Raw genomic sequence first — 21,866 nt, forward strand, 5'->3', positions numbered from 1 at the left:
ACCTCCGTGTCCTAAAGGGAAAAGAAAGAGAAAGAAACCCACTTATGTTATTTCAATCCAAATGATCCTGTTTCTGATCTCCCTCAGTTGCAGAATATGATTCACATATTCCCTATCACATCTAAACTCTAGAAGGAGTATTCATTTTTGGTACCAATAGACCTCTCTTTTTGGTAAAGGTTGTATTTAAAATACAGGTACACTGATACCCTTCTTGGAATCCAAGAAATATTTATGAAGTGGTGATTATAACTGCAATTTATGAGGAGGAGAACACAAAACAATGAGGTCTGCTATATGCAAGGCACTTTGCTAAGCATTGGGTTCTAGAAATTCAGCCTCTCTGAAGAGAAGCACTGTTCTCAAACATGGAAGCCAAAGCTCTTTCATAGGTGATTTTAAGAACAGCTGCCCGTGAAGTGAAGAGATCCCTGGCATACTTGCCTTTGCAGTCATCTAGGGCTTAGAGTTGAAAGATACTTAGGCTGGTCCTACCCCTACACACACCCTGTGCACACAGCAGCTGGGTCTATAGGGGTGACAACAAAGCCAACAAGTCTCCTGACTTCAGATGTCACTTTCTGCCCATGTCCCTTCTCTTTTCTATGTAGAAAACTTGTGATTGTCCATGAGTTTCATCCACTGGATGTATTTTCACACTAGCCACCTGTTGCCCCGGCAAGACAGCTTTTCAGCATCATTTTGCTCGTTAGAACATAAAGTTGGAGTCAGTACAAAAGACAGTGAACTCAAAATGGGGTGATGTGGGTAGGACTGTGGATGCTGGAAAGGCAAGCCTTGAAATTCATGGTCAAAAAGTAGAATTGCGACAACACATGAGCAAGACATGAACTTACTTCTTTCAACATTAGTGCAAATGACATCAGTTGGCTATTTGGCGTTAAGAGACTCGGGGAAGATGGCTACTCTTTGCAAATGGCTTTCTCCTTTGTTTCATGGAGTGGCAAGTGTTTGAGTGTCTAAGTGACTGGTGGTGGGCAGGAAGGGCGTATCCGTTAACAGTGCTCATTTTAGAAAGTGGGCATTGAGACTCTAAGAAAATTCACCAAGTTTCCCTTGGCATGAGACCACTGAGATTTTTTGGTATCTGATGAATTAATATTTCTTTCACTTCAGAATTAGAGTGTGGCCTGAAGTGGAGAGAACCCATTTTTAATCAAAAGCGGCTTCTCCTCAATGCCTTCATTAACTTCCCACAGTCTTTTATCAACTGGCTTGGTGGGTTGCTGGGTGATGTCATGTGTCCCTGACCATTTCTGGATGTTCCCAGTATATCTGTCTTCTCCTAATGGTCTTTTCAGGGCACACTTCTCTCAGCTTTGCTGGAAACAGTTACATCAAATACCGCCTATCTGAAAATAGCAAAGAAGAGGACTTCCGGCTAGCTCTGCGTCTACGAACCCTGCAAAGCAACGGGATTATAATGTACACCAGAGCAAATCCCTGCATAATTCTGAAGGTAATTAAAATGGGTTATCTTTTCCTGCAGTCAGTTCTCATGTTAATATTTTGGCTCTCAGACTGGGGCCTGAAGCCTTTTTTGTCTTTTAAGTTCAGAAGACCGGAAACTGGCTTGAGGGCAAAGATGAGTGGCCACATTTCCTTTTATACGTTCCGCTTCAGAATGGGCTCTTCGGATACTGGGACATCTCTCTCTAGAGTGGGTTCAAGGGCTGCCCTCCTTGGAGCTGTAATCATGCAACAGTTCATTAGAATGCACTTCCTAATGAATTCCACGGCAGGGGTGGTCCTTTAAAAAGATTGGCTGTGTTCTCTTCTCCCACACGGGCCTAGCCCCACTGACCCCTGAAGGTGACTTCTGTTCTTACTCGGGGAGGAAGTTGGAGATCTAGGGTAGAGAAGACTCCATATGTCCTGTCGTGGCCCCTAGTCGCCCACTTGTGCAATCACTGCCAGCCTCAGAAAGGCTCCGAAGCAGCCGGATCTCCTGGAGAGCAAGTCTAGCATTTGTATGCGGCTCAGAGCTCCTGGCGCCTTCGTGAAACCAACGGCAACACGAATACTAACGGCTTTATGCACCTCATTTGTTTTTTCTTATAAAGTTAATATGATACATTTATTATATATGATCAGCACCATCTGATCACGGAGAGAACAGAGATTCAGAAAGGTCAAGTTCCTTACCCGGGGTGGGCCAGCTCACAAGCACCCAGGCCTGGACCTGCATTCCAGTCTCTCTGGCTGCATTCTGCTGTTCTTCACGCTCTCCCCTGGCTCTCAGTCTTGCTGCTACCATCATTTCATCAAAAGTCACATTCTGGGCATCTGTCGACCCAAGGAAGCCTTCCAGCACAGGAGGACAAAGAGGAAGATGTTTAATGTGATTCTGTTCTCCCATTCCCGCAAGGTTCCTGTACCAGCCCGTTGTAAGTGCGTTCAGAGGCAGACGCAGTCTGACCCGTAGGAAGTCCCCATACAAGTGGAAATGACTGGCAATTTTTTCCTTCCTAGGGTTCCATCACTGGGCTTAATGGGGATCATGGTGGGCCTTTAGAGCTTCTGTCCTTTGATTGTTTGATAGGTCACATCCAAGTTGATGAGGTGCCCCAGGCTTTCATCCCGGAGGGAGAAAAGGATGTAGGACATTAAATGCCCGTGGCTTCTATCACACAGACTTTTACTCACCTGCTTCTGGAATTGCCAGGCACCACATGGTGGCCAGAGGGAGCGAGCAGGCAGTTGGGGTTTAAAACTTTCGTGGGGACTCGCCTGCTACCTCCGCTCATTCAACTCAGAGAATCATTTCAGCTCTGGGAAAGAAAACAGGAGAAGCTCTGGAGCCAGTTTTAGCAAACAGCGAATTCAAATTAGATATTCGTGGTAGAAGAAGACACAGGCAAAGACCTAAGTCCTGTCTTTCTAACCTCCTGGCCCCTCAAGCCACCTGCCTTGGGTGGCTTCTTTCTAAATAGCCCTGAGAGGTGGGGTTTTGTATACTCGCTGGGGAAGGGCTCTGGCCCTTCCGAGCTGCCAGCTCCCGGGGCTCAGCTGAAATGTCACCGACCTCCCTCTCCTCCTTCAAGCTCTAACAGGACTGCTGGTTTGCAGACCTTCCTTATGAGGCAAACACTTTCTACTAGCAAATCTCTTCTTTAGCATTAAATCTGAGAGAGAACAAAACTACTGGGCCTGAATGGCCAGATCCTAAAACCGGAGCTTGTCATTTGACACTTTCCTGGCAAAGGTCTAAAACGCGCAGGTCCCTGGGGATGGGAAGGAAGAATAATTAAACCTTTTAGGCGGCTCTGGCTCCTAAGGTATATTGTATTTCATGAAACAAGCGTGTTTCTGAAAGTTGTGTAAATTGAATCTCTGTAAATGGAATTCTAATAAACGGTGGATGGTCCCTATTTGAAGGAACCCTTCCATTAATCCCTTTGTGATGTGAATAATCACCCCCAGTCTGTCTGTTTGGTACGTTTGCTTTTCATATGTTGAGTTTGCCTAAAGCAGGCCACAGCTGTACGGAACTATAGCGGATATTCTCCTACAGTCGCCAGGAATATCCACTTAGGGGATTTGAATCTGTTTGCTTAACATTCCCAGCCTCGTGCAAGATTTTTCATTGGCTTTAGGTACAGTATGTGCCTTGTACTCAGGTTCAACGACTAGACTGAAATGCTTTGTTTAAGTTGCACCTCCTGGTTGTTTAGATTTTCCCAGTTAGAGCACGTTCTCTAAAAAGTATTGAGAAAATCAATAGGGGTGAAGGGCACCCCTTGAAGACAGTTGAAGAATTGCTTGGGACCTCAAGGATTGCAAATGCTCAGGGACAAGGAGCACCACTGTTTCTTAGCAGCAGTGAAGGTGCTCATTCTTCTGTTGACCACTGACACCCTGTCTTCTTCCAGAAGAGATTCCAGGCTTACCATAAACACCAAAATGCAGTAAGATCAGAATACCAGTAAGATGAAAATAGAAGGTTAAGACTCAACCAATTAAGTGGGGATAGGAAGAAGAGCATCATTAAAAAATCTAGACCAAGGGTTGCTGTATCAGTTGAACACAAACCATGACTCTGAATTTTCAGGCAGCCAAAACAAGAATAAAAATGGTGGGATAGGTTCTCTGGCTCTTCTCAAACCTGTAAAAGAAACCTGTCAGATCACCAGAAGAGATTTATAACTTTTTCCCTCTGTCCGTCTTTCGGGTCCAATCTTATGGTGAAAGCACAAGAAGTCCTTGCTTGTTAATCTAGAAATGTCATTATTTCATGTTGTGGGGAAGTTATAGATGACACATGGCTTCATTTCGATGATTCTGAGACACAGCTAACTTAAAACCCCAGGAATAAAAGGAAGATGGTCAGGGAAAGCCCATTTGGTTTATAAAACAGCCCACTTGGAGTAGCCGGATCGTTCCAACATAGAAAAGCAACAAGGAAGCCCCCACAGGATTCCAGAGTTTCAAGGATCTGTGTAAGAGTACCACTGAGAAGTGAGTTAACCGATAATAATTGTAGGATGATAATAATAAGATACCTAAGAGTTTACAAAGTACTTTACAAAATACATGCATGTATTTTTATACTCTCCTGTGCCTAGATAGGAGTGCATCTTTTTTTGCCTGTGAGGAAATAGGTTCAGAGAGAATGGGTGGGTTTGCCCAAACGTAACTAGTCAGTAGTGGATCTGGCCCTCTGACCAGGGCAAGCAGGTCAGGAGTACTATAGGTGTTATCAAAAGAAGAGTTTTAGAGGGCTGGGATGATCATTTATTTATTTATTTATATAAGGTGTTTTGGTTTTTTTGTTTTTTTTTTATGTTCAATTAGCCAGCATATAGTACATCATTAGTTTTTGATGTAGTGTTCAACGATTCATTAGTTGCATATAACACCCAGTGCTCATCACCACGTGTCCTCCTTAATACCCATCACCCCGTTACCCCATCCCCCCACCCCCCTCCCTTCTGTAACCCTCAGTTTGTTTCCCAGGGTCCAGAGTCTCGCATGGTTTGTCTCCCTCTCCGATTTCTTCCCATTCAGTTTTCCTTCCCTTCCCCTGTGGTCCTCCGCACTATTCCTTATGTTCCACATATGAGTGAAACCATATGATAAGGTATCTTTTTTAAGATTTTAGAGAGCAAGAGAACACGAGTGAGGGTAGGGGCAGAGGGAGAGGGAGAAGCAGGCTCCCCACTGAGCAGGGAGCCTGACACGGAACTGGATCCCAGGACCCTGGGATCGTGACCTGAGCCGAAGGCAGACCCTTAACCAACTGAGCCAGCCGGGCGCCCTTAAGGCATATTTTTTGAGCCAGATAACCATTGACGGCAGCCTTGAAAACAGGTTTTCAAAAGTTCCTTTACACAGAATAGTTCATAACCCTCTTACAAGTTTTGGGGCATTGGTGCATTTGCTAGAGCCACACACCAAGGATCTGAAGCAGTAAGACTTTGTGCCATCATTTCTACTTTTTCACTCAAAATCCTACTTTCCTACAAGATGACTTCTTACAGCTCTGATATCTTGTCTTCCAAGCCCCAAGCCACTCAAGATCCGGGTTAAAGCCCATCACTGATTTAAGACAAAACTGAGGACTTAAATACCTCGTGATGTTAGAGCCCTGCTCTCAGAATTATGCATTTCATTGAACAAATTGCCTTCCTGCCTCCCCCAACCCAGCACATAATTTCAGATCATTGCTGTAGACTTTTTCTTTTTTTTTTTTTTTTACAGTTTGATGCACAGCAGAATTTCTATTAAAATAGTTTGCCTCCTACTTGAGAAAGCATTGTCCTCTTAAAAGAGAGATCCTTTCAAACTGGGTCTACCCTATTCTGGAGACAGAGAAAAACTGAATATGATCAGAACATGAGTTTCCAGTGTAAACGGACTTAGGCATGAAACTCTTCTCTTCTCTCCCCAGCATAATATGCTTGTGACATAGGAAAAGATTAACTTTTGCAAAGTTGCCTCTGACAGCAGCACTCTGGTGTGTCACCTAAACAAGGCTCATCATTCCAAACTCCTAGAATTTTGAGGGCACAAATCACTTTTGTTTTCCAAAGGCACCGGGCTTCCTACTCATTCAGCAGGTTGCTGCTCTTACTTTTCTCAACAGAAAAGCAAACTGAACTGTACTCGTTGTTACTGTGGGATCATTTTATATCCCTTAGTTACGGAACTTTGATGTACCTGAGTACATTAGAGCTACATCGGTTCTCCCAGATGAATTTGCAACTTGGTTATTAGCCCAAGAGGTAGGGAGTGGGCTTGGAGAGGGAAATGGACTGAGGAATCTATTAGTTGACTACATCCTTTTATAAAACCTTCGATGAGTCACACCCTCACCGCCAGATCTTCCTTGCTAGTCTGGGGACACCGCTTTGTAGCCACAGAGCATAACAGCAGATGGACTGTGCTGGAGGAAGGAAGTCCCCAAAGTCACATTTGATCATTTTATTACTTACACTGAAATAAAAATATGGATATTACCCAGGAGTTGTTCCTGAACAAGTCTGCTGGTATGATTTATAATATCCATTCAGTCCATTTTGTGGAACCAAGACACTGACCAAGGCAGTAGCATAGATCATATAAGAAAGCTCTCTGAAAAAAACATAAATATTTGCCTCCTGTCTCTTTACATGTATACACTTGCATTTCAGAGTGGAGTATGTATGTACCGCGTACAAGGTAGCTAACCATTCTGCAGTGGACACAGGCTCCTCGGAAAATGAGCCATAGCAATGATCTCTGCTCGCCATGTAAGGGGTCCCAAGCCCAGAGAGGTCAGCCAGTTCTCTCCAGGTCGCCTGGGTGGGACACAACAAAGCCTGAGTTAAAGTCCTCTTTCGTATGTTCCCAGGGCTCTGCCTGGTTCACACAGCCCCCTGCCTTCTATGTACACATGCTCCCATGGCATAACTTTATATGCAGGAAGAGAAGGTGCTAGAGAATCCACAGAGGCAGAAACAAGAGTCCCTAAGAATTAGTTGTCTGTGGAACATACTGAAGCATAGGGAGAGAAATACATCGTTCGTGAGAATGAGTGATACTGTGAAAAACCCCTATCAGGCTGTCCTAAAGCAAACGCATGTTGGAAAGAGTGGGTCTGTCTGTTTCTGTGAATTCGTTTGGCATGTATACCCCCTTCGTTCTTAGAGTTCTAGAAGGTCTGCCTTCCCTTCCCTTCCCCTTCCCTCTCTCCACAAGCTTGTGTTCTCTTCCCAGGTTCTGGTATGGGACTACCAATGTCAGCAGATCCTAAATGAAGACCTGCTGCCCTTGCATGACTCAGATGCCGGCCCCCGCAAGACCCCTTTGCTGGGTCATACAAAAAGGCCAGCAGAGTACCTTTTGTTTCACAGTCTCTGGCTGCCAATCCTTTCATGGCCCAGTATTGGTTTGTTGGCAGGACCGGGGTCCAGCATCATTCCCTGGATCCTCAAGCCACCTTGCGTTCTGAGAAATGCAGAGGAGGGTGGACCCCAGGGGATTCAAAGGCCAGCCTGTCTCCTCAGCAAGAGTTGAACCTGGGTCTCTGTGGAGGACCAGTCCCTGGCCAACAGATCCTGGCCAGCCACTCACCCAACAGCACACACTTTCTGAGTTTAGTGTCCCCCTGCGGTTCATTAGCCTCCCGGAAGGGACTTGGATGCCCTCCCCTCAGATGCCCTGCTCAGTGCAATCAAAGCAGACAGGTCTCTGTTGTAGCTGACCCTAGACGGGGGGCTGGGAGCATCTACAAGGCGGGAACAGTTACCCAGAAAATCCCAGATGTCATTAAAGATACATAACTATATTCTAAGAAAATGGCCAAGCCCTGAGCACTTTGTGGGATGATCGTAACCTAAATGATGAGCAGCCGTCCCAAAGAACCACTTTAGGAATATGCTAGTGTTTAATATAGAAGGGTTTTAAAACCTTACCTATATATGAAGCTGGAAGTAAAAGATCTTTTATTTCTACCTGGCCTCTTTCTCTCCCTTTTAGCACACTCACAGACTTACTTGTGGGGTATATATGTATTTCTGTGCTTGTCTGATTTATGGCCATCTCCACCCCCCGCCCCCCGCCAAAACATAAGACTTCTGAGGTCAGAGATAGTAAGTTTTTGCTCACAGTGGTTTCCATAGCACCTAGAACACTGCTTAGCACATAGTAGATGTTCAATAAATATTTGTAAATAAATACTGAGTTCACAGAAATCATTCCTGTGGTAGTAATAATGAAGAAGGGTGCAGAGAATGAACAGACCCCTAAATAAGATATTGCTGTGACCTTTCAAAGGGCGAAGATCCAAAGAATAGGAACATTCTTAAATATAATTGTGGATCTGTACAGCTGTGCTGGTGTTACTAATTACAAGATTTGGGACATTTCAGGCATGCATTTGCAGGGCACATAATGGGGAGAGATCAAACCACCCCAGACTTAGGACTGGCTCAAAAGCAACCTCCATCCTAGAGGCTTCCCATGCACAGGGTGGGAACAGGGAGTCCGGGTGTATGTTGCCACATGCATACTGAAAAGCGCTCTGGTGCTGGTTCCCCACACAGATCGTGGACGGCAAGCTGTGGTTCCAGCTGGACTGTGGCAATGGCCCGGGGATCTTGGGCATTTCCGGCCGCGCCGTCAACGATGGGAACTGGCACTCGGTCTTCCTGGAGCTCAACCGCAATTTCACGAGCCTGTCCCTGGACGACAGCTACGTGGAGCGGCGCCGGGCACCCCTCTACTTCCAGACGCTAAGCACGGAGAGCACCATCTACTTCGGGGCGCTGGTGCAGGTGGATAACATCCGCAGCCTAACGGACACGCGGGTCACGCAGGTGCTGAGCGGGTTCCAGGGCTGCCTGGACTCGGTGGTGCTGAACAACAACGAGCTCCCGCTGCAGAACAAGCGTAGCAGCTTCGCCGAGGTGGTGGGCCTGACCGAGCTGAAGCTGGGCTGCGTGCTCTACCCCGACGCCTGCGAGCGCAGCCCGTGTCAGCACGGGGGCAGCTGCGCCGGCCTGCCCTCCGGGGGTGAGTGCACCGCGCCCGGGCGCCTGCCGGACAGGGGTGCGAGGTGGAGGGGCTGGATCAACCTGCGAGGGACTGGCTTTTACAAGCCTCACCCACTCGAGTGCTCTCGCTGGGAGGCGTAGTCGCCCCAGGTGCTGGCCGGGCTTCCTACTCCCCTTTAGGAAGGTCTGGTAGCTGGAGGAGTGTCCAGTTTCACCAGTCCTTTCGCAGCAAGCCACCGGCGCAGGGCGGTGACCTCAGGAGTCCAGAGATGCTGTCACAGCAGCCCCCTTCCCTGCCCCCCCCCACACCCTTCCCGGCCTGGGGAGGAATAGGACCCCCTTTTAGGTATCCGCCCTCTTGAGCCACCTGTGTGTCACCGCAGAATTGGCGGCAGTCTGAATCATGACTTCCCCACACAATCCTTTGTCACACATCATGTAACTTCACTAGAAGCTAAAGGGAGGGGAGAGTTGAACCCACCACTGCAGGAATGGAAATACAGTGGAGATGCTTTGCAGCATGCTTTTAAAATGTACGCATTAAGAATAAATCTAGTGACAATTCTATAAAGGGGTAGAGGGTAAGGAATAAAGAGAGGGCAATTTACATGAAATCTCAGGACAGATGAATGGTCAATGAGGGCACGATGCTCTATGCCAATAAATCTTTTCCCCAAGCATATATCATGAAGAAAGAAAGGAAGGAAGGAAAGAAGGAAGGAAGGAAGGAAGGAAGGAAAGAAAAAGAAAGAAAGAAAGAAAGAGAGAGAGAGAGAGAAAGAAAGAAAGAAAAGAAAGAAAGAAAGAAAGAAAGAAAGAAAGAAAGGAAGGAAGAAAGAAAGGAAGGAAGAAAGAAAGAAAACAGGGTAGGTGAAAAAGGTGGGGAAAGGGAATAGACGGCTTCTATTGTTTGAGGGCAAAGCCAGGATCATCTGAGTCCTTGGAGTCTGGAAATAAAAGAATCCCTGACTTCCCCCAGATGCGGTCTCTGTGCTCACATAAACTAGGTCAGGCACTCCGCTAGTGGAAGGCCCTGCTGCCTTCCAACAGCCCAGCCACTGATCACACTTGAGCCCCTTTGCAGAGTCTCTCAGCAGTAGTGTGATTAGCAAATTTAAACCTTCCTCACAAATCACTTAGGGATTCTGCTGTGCACATTACCATCTAATGTTCGTGAAGCCCAACTCCAAATTTAGAGTCCATTTTATTATTAGAATGTTACAAACTGTCCATGCAATGAGGCCCTGCCGAAATACAGACACCAAAGTTATTTAGACTTGCATATGTTACTGCCACAATGAGGGCCAAGTGCCCTGGGGGGAAATTTCTGCCATCTCGATTTAAGAAATCTATTTGCTGTTTTTACTGTCTCAGCAGTATATGTAAATAAAGGGTTGTTACGGTGCCATAATTCCCGAATGATGGGCAGTAACTATACTTCAGTGGTTCTATAAACCAGCCCATTATGACAAGTCATGGCCAGTTTTTCACCAGGCAAAACAATTCTGCTAGTGTGAGCCAGCCACGATATATAAAAGGAGCATATAATTAAATTGAGTTGAAATAGAACACCACTCCATGTCAAATGCTGGGTACATAGCCACAAATTGTAACGTACTTTTAACGATGGCAGGACATTGTTTTTGCTGGCAAAGCTATGGGCTTCCACGATGGGTTATCTTTAAAATAATAATAACAATAATAATCACCGTATTAAGGAAAAAGACAGGGAATCTTGCTCCTCAGCGTTTTTTAATTGCCTGAAATCCGTGAGCAAAGTATTCAGTGCAGGTATGTTCATTAGGTGAGTGTGACTCATGTCAGCACAGCAATTTTCCTCTACTTTTTTTTTTTAAATCTCATTTGGTTTAACCAAATTTCAGCACTGAGGACCCACCTGCTGTATACTTTTCACATGGCCTCAGGAACTTGCTTTCCTCTCCCCAGAGGCCCAACCTGGCCTACAGGCTGCATTCTCTCTCATATTCTTCTTTGTCCCCTGCTCCCCACGTCCCTTTCTGATTGGATTTGGGACTGGGATTCCTCAACAGATGCTCTTTCTTCCAAGGTGATAGAGCCTTCCATCAGTTCAAATGCCTCCTTTGTGCCTGGAGGCTCATGTTTTCCTAAAACAAAGTATCTCTCCTCATCTCCACCTATACAACTCTTTTTTCTCAAGCCTACTGTTTCTCTTGAGTTGAGGAGGCCCAGTGGTTCTTAGCGACCCCCAGGGCATGATCCCCATGGGGCAATCTGAGGGTCTCATGCACAGCAGTACTGAACGTAGGGCAAGTGGACTCCTCACCACCTGCCAGTAAATCCAAGAACTGGGTTTCTGTTGCTTCCCTAGGGAATCAAAGGCACAGAATTCCTCCTCTGATGTATGAGAAGGTATCTACCTACTCCAGGGTATCAGGATTGAGACATGGGCTTCTAAAAAAGAGGAGAGGGAATCCATTTTCTTGCCACCATTATCTGTTAATATAAGAGGAATTTTTGCCAGGCCCCTGTATCCTCTCTGTGAATGCCCGAAATTGGGGGATAAAAGCAAGGAAAGAAACAACCAATAATTTGGCCTTTAACTCCTATCTGTGAAACTCTGCAGCTAATTATAAGAGTATTTAAAAGAAAGGAAAAATCATTCTAGTTGTGAGTGATGGTTTAAAAAGAACGATAAGACTCAGTCATTAATGAAAGAATATTCATGCCTTGAAGAATGCCCTCTGGCTGCAGGGCTGTCTAATCACAGAGAGAGAGTGTGCTTCCCCAGATCAAAGGCTGGGAGGCAGGCAGTATTCAAAGAGGGGAATAGGGCTAGAGAAAGTGGAGTGAGGTGCTTCCGGTGTGACTCCATGCAAAGGAGAATGCTGGTGACAGAAGTTAATTGACTGAACATCTTGCTGCCATTTGAATCCTGTGCTGTGTGTTGCTTTAAAATTCCAGACACTTTACTTGAGTATAATCACCCCCTTGACCACGGAAGAATGCTGGAGTTTTGGTCATTGGCTCTCCTGGGAACAGGCTTCACTTTCAGACTGTGGCTGTCCTAACTCATTGTTCCAGAGCATTTGGAGTGTTTTAAGCAGACAACCCCCAGCAAGAGGCATTCTATTTCAAAGAGGCAGGATTCTGCTCTAACCACCTCCAAACCCAATCAAACACTTGGCACAAAACGGCAAGCAAGCCGTGTCTGCTAGCTGGGAATGACATGGTCAGCCGGTTTGACCAGTGTTAATAACTCTGGCTGTCCCAAGAACGAGCCACGGAAACCCCACGGAGTTCAAGCCCAGAATGCTAACTTGTAATAAGAGTGTAAATATGACTCTGTAAATCAACCACAGAGGGAAGGCTCTTTCTTGTTAAAGCCTTGAAATTATATATATTTCATAAACATGAGCTGGAAATAGCAGCCACCATGGAGAAGAAACAGCTTTGTCCCATTCTGACCCCTGCATTTCCAGGCCCCGTGGGGCAGGGAGCAGCCCGCTGAGCACCCACAATCTGGATAAGGAGTCCTCAGTCCTCCCTGCCTTATCCTGCTCAGATCAAGCCCGTTACTGGAAAAACCTAGTTGAAGCTAAGCTATAATTTGGCAAAGCAATGCAGCAAGCCAACAGTCACCAGGCCAGAAATAGCCATTCTGTCAGCTCTGCATGAGACTAGAAGCCTAACTCTTAAAGTGAAAACTTGGTAAATTTGTAAATGGGTAAGCGTTACCATTTATTAGATTCTTACCTTGTGCTTGGTACTGAGGTAAGTGCTTACCTTGTAGGTGCTTAAGCACTGTGACAATTCTCACAATACGCTGGGGTCAGTCCAAGTCTTCCCTTCCCTCACCCCATTTTACAGATTAAAAACACAGGCCAGAGAGGTTAAGTAACTAGCCCAGTGTCACACAGCTAGTACAGTGGGGAAGCCAGGATTTGATCCAGGTTTGTGGAACGCCCCCTCTGGCCTGTGCTCTTGAAACCCTTGTTACGTAAAGTGTGTTCCAGGAGCCAACCTATCGGCATTGCTGCAAATGTTAGGAATGTAGCATCTTAGATCCCACCCCAAAGCCACTGAATCCAAGTCTGTATTTTAACAAGATCTCTAGGTGATATACTGGTATCTTTCTCTGTCTCTGAACTGCCCTGAAACCTAAGGAAACTAGTTCTTTTTTTGTTTTCATATATATATATATGTATATATATAGTGGTTCTCGATCTCTGAGAGGCATCTGCATCACCTGAGGACCTTATTAAAATGAAACCTTGTTACAGAAGAGTCTCTCAATTGTTAAAGGGAAAAGGAGAATCTCTCTACTTGCCTCCATCATTCACTGCCCATGTCAAAGGAACCTTCTGCTAGATCACTGAGTCATAGTCACAAATTGCTCAACTTACTACCAAGAAAAATTTCTCAGTGAAAGTTTGGGGCCAGGGGGGGGACCACCCAAACCTACAAATTGGAATCTCAGAATCTGCAAGGGGGCACTTCAGACATCTCTGTTTTTAACAAGCCTCCAAGCTGGTTCTATGCACATCTGAGTTTGCGAACCACCGGAGTTTGGGAATGCCAATAAACTCTGTTTCCCAGAATGTGAGTCAGTGATGTCCAGGAAAGGTAAGCAGACATGGGATGTTCAGGAAGTGAACGTCAGGTGCACGGCCTGCTTTTGTTGTCACTGTTTTAGTGTAAAGCTTGAACTTTGTTCCCCAGACAGCCAGGAGTTTGAGGTCCCCCTGAGCTCCCCTCCAAAGAGAAAAGTGATAGTGTCTACCTACTCCCTCTAAGTAAGTTGTGTGCAACAACAAGGTCTTGGATGTTGCCAATAGTTGGGCAGAGAAGTGTTTTCAGCAACAAAGCTGCCCAAGATACTTTGGGTGATGTTTTACTGAGTCTTTTGCATCCCTAACTGGTAAGGGTTTAGATAAAATCAGGCCTTCAAACTTTAAGTAAATTCTGGGGTCCCATTGCTTTCTCTGGGGCCAGCTGATTCCACTCTGTGGCCTCCCTCCCCTCACAGCTGGCTTATGGGACTTGAACAGGGTTCCTGTACGAGCTCAGCCCACTGGCCCACTGAGCAAAGTGGGACAGAGAAGGGAGGAGCCAGACACCCAGTGGATATACTGAGGACATCAATTTTTAAAAATATTTTATTTTTTTTTAAAGATTTTATTTATTTATTTGAGAGAGAGAATGAGAGAGAGAGAGAGCATGAGAGGGGGGAGGGTCAGAGGGAGAAGCAGACTCCCTGCCGAGCAGGGAGCCCGATGCGGGACTCGATCCTGTGACTCCAGGATCATGACCTGAGCCGAAGGCAGTCGCTTAACCAACTGAGCCACCCAGGCGCCCAAAAATATTTTATTTTTAAGTAATTTCTTCACCCAACGTGGACCTCCAACTCACAGCTTTGAGATCAAGGCTCACGTGCTCTACTGACTGAGCCAGCCAGGCACCCTTACTGTGGACATAATTTCCCTGAGCTTTGCAGCTTATGGGGAAACTTTTTTTTTCTGGGTGACTTTCTTCTAAATACTGAGGTCCCTTGTTTTTGGTACTTTGGAAAAAGCCTCATGGTAACAGCATTAATCATATAGATACTGCTAAAAAACAAAACAAAACAAAAAACCCTCAAAACTCTAAAGCAGTCAGGTTACTTGCAAACACAAAGGAACATGCTAGAAGGTGAGAATTTACTGTGTGCCTAATGTTGTTAACACATTCCATATTTCCAGATCCTCAAAGAAAATGCTAGAGGCTCAGCCCAATATACAATGTATGAAATGTGAGCAAGCTGTCCTAGGGAAAGTTACAGGTCTCACCTTCAAAGGTCATTCTGCACCCTGCTTGGTGAAAGATGGGAAGTAAGGACAGAAGCCATGCTCTACAGCCGAGCTTCCCCTACTTGTGATCAGCATCTCATGCGATAATGGGCCCACCAGCTTTCTCATACTTATTGAGATTCACACAGACTAGACGTTTCAGGATTTCCCAAGATTCAGCCTAAAAGTCAGAGTAAGAAACTCCCATGGCTTTCAGTCGTTTGGTTGATGGGCAACATAGAAAGGAAGCTGATTTCAGAATCCATAATAATTACAATAATTACAACAATAAAGCACCTAATGTTTGTGTGCTACATTATGGCTGATGAATCCAAAAGCCTTATTATCCTCTATGAAGTGGGTATTAGTGAGGTTCAATTACCAGATAAAAATAGGGAGGTTCCTGGAGGCCAGGCGGCTCGGCTGTGATCGTACCCGGCTGGTGGGTAACAGCCAGAACTTAAAAGGACCCAGGACCTCCCTAAACAACCTCACAGCTGCCTCCCCAGATCATGTGAGCTCTTGGAGTCTCTAAATGAAATCCATAATCCAGCAAGCGTAGTGGTTGATGCTGACTTCAGATCCCAAATGCCAGTTCACATTTGTCATTACTTCCACCTTTGTGCACAAGGCAGATGTTGCCTTATCAAGGCAGCCAAACCTGATCAGAATCATGTCACCTACACTGGGGAGCAGGGCCGAGGGGTTGAGGCCATAACCTGGATGAATTAGCTTCGAAAACGACTAATAAGTCAAAAGAGTCAGATAGAAATGATCTTGATAATTTGCTTACCCAGCCCACATTCACTCTATAATTGCTTAAACCATTTCTATTTTTTTGCATTTAATAGGTTTTGCAGTGTTCTTTGAACGAGAAAGGGGGGGGCATTTTTAAGTTGGTCCGGGTGCAGATTTCAAAGCCATCTGCATCTGCTATAACTAGAAGGATTGTAAACAAGAGCACAGCTTTGAGGCAAGGCTTAAAAATACACTTCTCGCTTTGACAGGATTCCAGGAGAGAGAAGCTATAAAAGTATTATTTTTTGTAACATGTATCTCAATGCTAAGAATAGGATTGTCTTTTTTCAACCTGGGAACTACTTTAAGCGGTGTCTGTCACTTATTGACTATGTAACTTTAGGCAAATCATCTTATTTAAGCCTCAGTTCCCTTATTTCTAAAATAACCATAATAATAGTACTCGCAACATAGGGTCATTGTCAAGAAATAAATGAGATAATGCATAGAACGTTCTTCGCATTTCTCCTAGTGCATAATAAGCTGTTGTTCTTTTTAAAAATTTCTTAAAAGATTTATTTATTTTAAAGAGAGAGAGCACAAGCAGGAGGAGCAGGATGAGAGGGAGAGAGAATGTGAAGCAGATTCCACGCTAAGCGCGGAACCCGACACAGGGCTCGATCTCATGACCCTGAGATCAGGTCCTGAGCTGAAACCAAGAGTCAATTGCTTAACCAGCCGACTGTGCCACCCAGGCAACCCTAAGCTGTTGTTCTTGCTAGTAATTTCCTTATTTGACCTTCTCCCCTAACCCCGAAAAAAAAAAAAAACCTACTCTTTTTAATAACACTTGGGTATTATCCACGGCGTTTTATTTTTCTTTCACATTTACAAAGTGTTAAAATATTATTTGTGGTCAGATAATGCCTGTATAGCTCTTGAAATTCTGTTTCCTTGATTAGTGGGTTTTTTAAAAAGATTTTATTTATTTATTTGAGAGAGCATGCGTACACAAGCGGAGGGGGGAGGGGCAGAGGGAGAAGCCGACTCCCCGCTGAGCAGGAAGCCCGACATGGGACTCCATCCCAGGACTCCAGGATCATGACCTGAGCCAAAGGCAGATGCTTAACCAAATGAGCCACCCAGGTGCCGCCCTTGATTTGTGTTTTAGACCAACATATGGTAATGCCTGGGAAGAGCAGAAACTTTATGATGCCAGTATCTTACTATTTAATGATTAGTTGGCTCCCAGAGGGGTGTCTGATGTTGTCCATCTTCCTTATTTCCATAACCCCCTGGAGCGTTGATTAAGTACAATCCCCTCCTCATTCCTAGCAAGTGATAAGTTCCCACTCACTGACGAGTTTCAATGCCAATACCGTCTTGTAGAAATCTTTGAGAATCTGAAAGCCTGGATTCAAGGTCAAACTCAATCACTTACCGGTTATATGTACTCGAACAAGCCACTGATGTCTCCAACCCCCATGGAGTTGAGATGTTAATGGGGCTTTTCGTTTTTCCTCCATAGGGTTATTGTGGTCCTTCATAAAGTGATTCAGAGTGACTTTAAACCACTACAGCAGTAGATCCCTCATATCACTCTGGCAGACTGGCTGATATTCTAAAGTTATTAATAATAGGACCCAGGCCAGGAGAATGAGATCATAAAGAAAACTTGGTGATAACAGGTTACTCTTGATCAACAAACCTCTTTCACAATAGATATCACTCTTCTTTCATTTAAAGAAAAATCTGACCACTTCAAAATAAGATCCAGTCGCTTTCTCCTCTCATCGTGTTAACATAAAAACTCCAAATTTAAAGTTCTACAAGCAGTATTTTTTCCAAACATTCTCTACCTCCTTTGCCCCATGGGCTTGAGATCATGAGAACAGGTATTAGACAGCTTCCTTCTGTCTCTGGATAAGCAGAGAATCCAGAAAGAGAGTGTAATGAAGTACAGTTGTTAAAGGATATTGAATAGTTTCAGGACTCTGGAGCCAGATCCACACTAGCTTCATGACCTTGAATAAGTAATCAACTTCTCTGTACCCTAGTTTCCTTGTCTAGAAAATGGGAATAACAATAGTACCTCTGACATGGGCTTGTTTTCAGAATTAGATGAGTTAGTACATGTGAAGTGCTGCGAACTGCTTTTGGCACAAAGTAAATAATTAAAACATACAAGTGTCAGCTGCCATCACCGTCATCTACATCATCATCTTCCGATGATGTAGAGCAGAGCTCCTCGGTCGGGCTTGGTTTGCTCTAGCCTAGATCCAACGTTCCCCCCCAACGAGCTCCGAGCTCCCTCCTGCCACGCCCACGCCTGCTATCACGGTGGTTTTGTGGCTATCTCTGCATTTGTAGGCGGTGTGTTTTTGTCTTAGTCCCTCTTCCAGAGTGTACTGCGAACCAGCTCTCTAAAAATCAAAGCCCCAGGGGCGCCTCAGTTCAGCGGCTGCCTTCAGCTCAGGTCATGATCCCAGGGTCCTGCGATCGAGCCCCACGTCGGGCTCCTTCCTCAGCGGGGAGCCTGCTTCTCCCTCTCCCTCTGCCTGCCACTCCACCTGCTTGCGCTCTCCCTCTCTCTGTCTCTATCAAATAAATAAATAAAATCTTAAAAAAATAAAAATAAAAATCAAAGCCCCAATTTGTAGTGTTTGTTGATTCCTGTGATGTAAATACTCCCACCGTGGCTCGTGTCAGGCTACCGGTGGTTTTAAAACTGGCCTGCCAAATTCCGTTCTCACTGCCCTGTGAGCTGGCTCCAGCCCACCACTGCCTATGGCTTAGGCACTAAGTCAGTGACAAGGTGAATCAGTCAGGCAGGCGGCCGCATCAACACTAGGGAGCCCACAAAAGATAATGAAAATGACAAAACGCAGAAGGAAATGTGTGAGAGTAAAATACTGCACTAGAGGTATTGCCTCATTTTAAATTCTGATTTTCCAAGGCACCGAGACATCAAATCAAAGAAATCAAACCCATGACCTTAGTTAGAATCCAGTTTCCATGAGAGTAATTCAAATGTCCCTTATTTCCAGACAGGCCTTCCTTGTGCTTCCCTTCCCCCCAATGTCTTCTGCTATGGCATTATTTGGGAAATTGTCAGAAGCTTGCCAAATAGGAGCTGGAGAGTGAGATTTTTACCTGTCCTGACCCACCTTGCCTTAGATTCCCCCTTCCTGGCTTCCCTCCCACCTCATCATTGATGTGCCTTCAAGTCCCCTCCTGTGATTGTATCACCCCTCCCTTTAGTCAAGAAGGGAATCTAATTCATCCTCACAAGTTACTCTACCTCTAACTGACATGATTTTCTGGCCAACGACTAGCCAGGTGACACAAAGGTGCATTTTTCCCAGTTCTAACTGCTTTCATCAATCCCATTCGAATCCATTAAGGCGAGCAGCTTCCCAAACTGGAAAAAAACAACTCCAAGTCAGCAGAATTTAAAGCAAGCATACCTCAGACTCCTGCATCCTGTCCACAGACATCAGGCTGGCCGCCTTTGGACACAGTTTGCATCAACAAGAGTCTTTCCTTAAGAGTTAGTTTCCCTGGTGTTTCAATGTTATTGCATTCGAGAGCACCGTGTCTTTCTCGGAGCCTCAATCTCTGGCCTTTTGTGTTTCCTGGTGCTGGGGAGGTTGGCACCCCACGCCCCCCTCCTTTTGTGAATGTAAAGAGTTCTCTCTTGCCTCCTGCACCTGCCTCCCAAAGGTGAGTCTTTCTTTCTCTGAACCTATGAACAACCCAGATAGTCATAATGTCCCCTTAGACGTCAGAGATCTCTGTAGTGTGGATTGAGTACACACAAATGAGCACATACGCTATTTCAATCTAGAGATTTTTAACTATGTTATGCCTGTAGAAATCAGTCTATAGGAGCACCTGGGTGGCTCAATAGGAAGAGCATGTGAGTCTTGATCTCCAAGGTCATGAGTTCAAGCCCCATGTGAGCTGTAGAGATTACTAAATTAATAAATAAATAAACTTTAAAAAATCAATCTATAAAATCCCAACATCAGTCACTGGGGAGCAGAGATTAGCCCAAGAACCCTTCGACTAAGAGTGAGAGTGGTCATTTACAGCATTTACAAAAGATCTTAGAAATGAGGAAAGTCTCATTGGTCACTTCCAGGTAATGGTGGCAGCTTGCTGTCACAATCCCACTACCGCATGAGTAAAGGCATTTTCATAAGCCATAAGCCCCGAGGAGTGAGGGCACTTGAGAGGGAGACAACACCAACAAGGTTGGAGGTGGGAGGCCAACGGACTGGTGGTAAGGAAGAGAGAAGTGAAGCTTCGAAAGGCTGAAATGTTGACCAGGAGAAGGGAATCTGGGAACTGATCCCCCAAAGCCTCAGGAACTGGAGGCCTTAGTCACCTCTAAAAGGGGAAGCGATGGGGAGAAGGGCTTAAAATAAGAATTGGTCAAACATCTGTCTGAGAGGCAGGCAGAACCCTAGATTCCCCCCTTCTCTCTGCTCGGCCAGGCAACCACGCCCCCCACGCCCTGGCAGAGCCTGCAGGTGATGGTGGATTGCAGGGGTGAGAGGACAGGGAGCACCGGCATTGCCCTGCACTTGGTCAGCGCTGGGGTGGGTAGAAGTGAATCTCATGTCTTCATTGGATGCTGAGACCCATAACCATCGCTCCTCTACCAGAACCCAGTCTCTCGAATGTTAGAAAGCAGGCTTTCACTGTCCCTCTGGGCAGGTGATAAGGGTCATTAGTGGGGAAATTTACCAACCCAGTGGAAGCGAAACAGTATCACAGTATCACAGTTGACAAACCCCACTCATGTGCTCAGAGCTTCCCATCAGATTTCTAATTTCCTACCGCCCCACTTTGCAATCTGAGTTGATAAGGAAGGATTGCCAGACAAGGTAGGAAATCCTCTAATTTGGAAGATAAAGAATGTATTAAGCTTCTTCAGAGAAACAGAACCAATAGTATGGATAGATAGATGATAAATAGATACACAGACAGATGGATAGGTTTTAAGGAGTTGACTCATATAATTGGGCTGGCAAGTCAGCTATTTATGGGGCAGGCCAGGAGGCTGGAAATTCAGGTAAGAATTGATTTTGTAGTCTTGAATTTGAAATTGCAGAGCAGGCCAGCAGGCTGGAAACTCAGGCAAAATTTCTATGTTGCTGCAGAATTCCTCCTTCTTAAGGCCAGCAAACGAATAAATAAGGTCCACCTATATCATGGAGGGTAATCTGCTTTGCTTCAAGTCAGCTGATTGTAAGTGTTAATCACATCCACAGATACCCTCACAGGATCATCTGGACTGGTGTTTGTCCAACAGTTGGACACCGTAGCCTGAAAATTGACACATAAAATTCACCATCGCAGAGACCAAAGCAAAGTAACAGAGCCAAAACTACCTGGAGAAAACTATGCAGGGAGAAAACTTCATAAAAATATTAATATCCTCAGAGAGATAAGAGAAGATATTGTAACCACAAAACATGAGCAGGGTGCTATTTTTTAAACACACACAAACACGAAAACTTAGTGAATAAAAAAGAGCCCTTGGAAAATGACAACATAAATGAAAACCTCAATAAAAGTTTCAGAAGATAAGAATCTCAGAAAGTACAGAAAAAATACCCATGGAGATGTAATATAAGAAAAATAATTAGAGGAAAGTCCAGGAGATCTGAGACCAAATCATAAAACTTCCATAAAGACAGAACAGGGAAAACAAAGGAATGGAAATCATCAATGAAATAATTAAATTTCCCGAGAAAGTAAAAGGACAAGAATTTCCAGAGTGCCCAGTGCTGGCTGAAATAAGCCCACACTAAAGCATATCATGGTGAAATCTCAGAAAACTGGGGGCCAAAAGAAGATCCTCCACATTGTTGGAGAGGAAAAGAAACCAGGTCAAGTACAAACTTGAACTAAAAGGCCTTGGATTTCCCAAAGGCCACATGGAAGGTACTGCTCAGAATTCTGGACACAACCTACCAAAGAGGGGGTAAGGGTGAAGTAAAGACACATCCAGCTATGCAGGGTCTCACAACATCGACCTGCAAACCCTTTCTCAGAAAGCTACTGTAGAATGGATCCTAAGGAAATAGAGAGTAAGCCAAGAAATTAGGAAGATAGGGGATACCAAAAACACTAGATCCAGCCCAGGAGAGCAGAGAGGGCATTCCCAGGGACAGTAGCCCCACAGCAGGACGAGAGTGCACTACTCAGGATAGATCCAGTCAGAAAGCCTTAGAGGCAAGATTTCTCTCAGGTATGAAAATATAGAACACCAGGCAAAACAGCAACACCCAGAGAGACCTAGTCCATGAAGAGT

General features: G+C 45.2%; 1 protein-coding gene across 1 annotated transcript in view; it reads left to right on the forward strand.

The window, feature by feature from the left end:
- FAT3 (FAT atypical cadherin 3) overlaps nucleotides 1-21,866 on the forward strand; it is a 503,865-nt gene that overhangs the window by 466,995 nt on the left and 15,004 nt on the right. The window contains exons 20-21 of the mRNA XM_081799014.1: nucleotides 1,323-1,480; nucleotides 8,547-9,015. Of these exons, the coding sequence (XP_081655140.1) occupies nucleotides 1,323-1,480; nucleotides 8,547-9,015 (627 nt within the window). The remainder of the gene's footprint in view (nucleotides 1-1,322; nucleotides 1,481-8,546; nucleotides 9,016-21,866) is intronic.

This window comes from Leptonychotes weddellii, chromosome 11, assembly GCF_054177405.1.
Source record: "Leptonychotes weddellii isolate Sample4059 chromosome 11, ASM5417740v2, whole genome shotgun sequence".
NCBI lineage: Eukaryota > Metazoa > Chordata > Mammalia > Carnivora > Phocidae > Leptonychotes > Leptonychotes weddellii.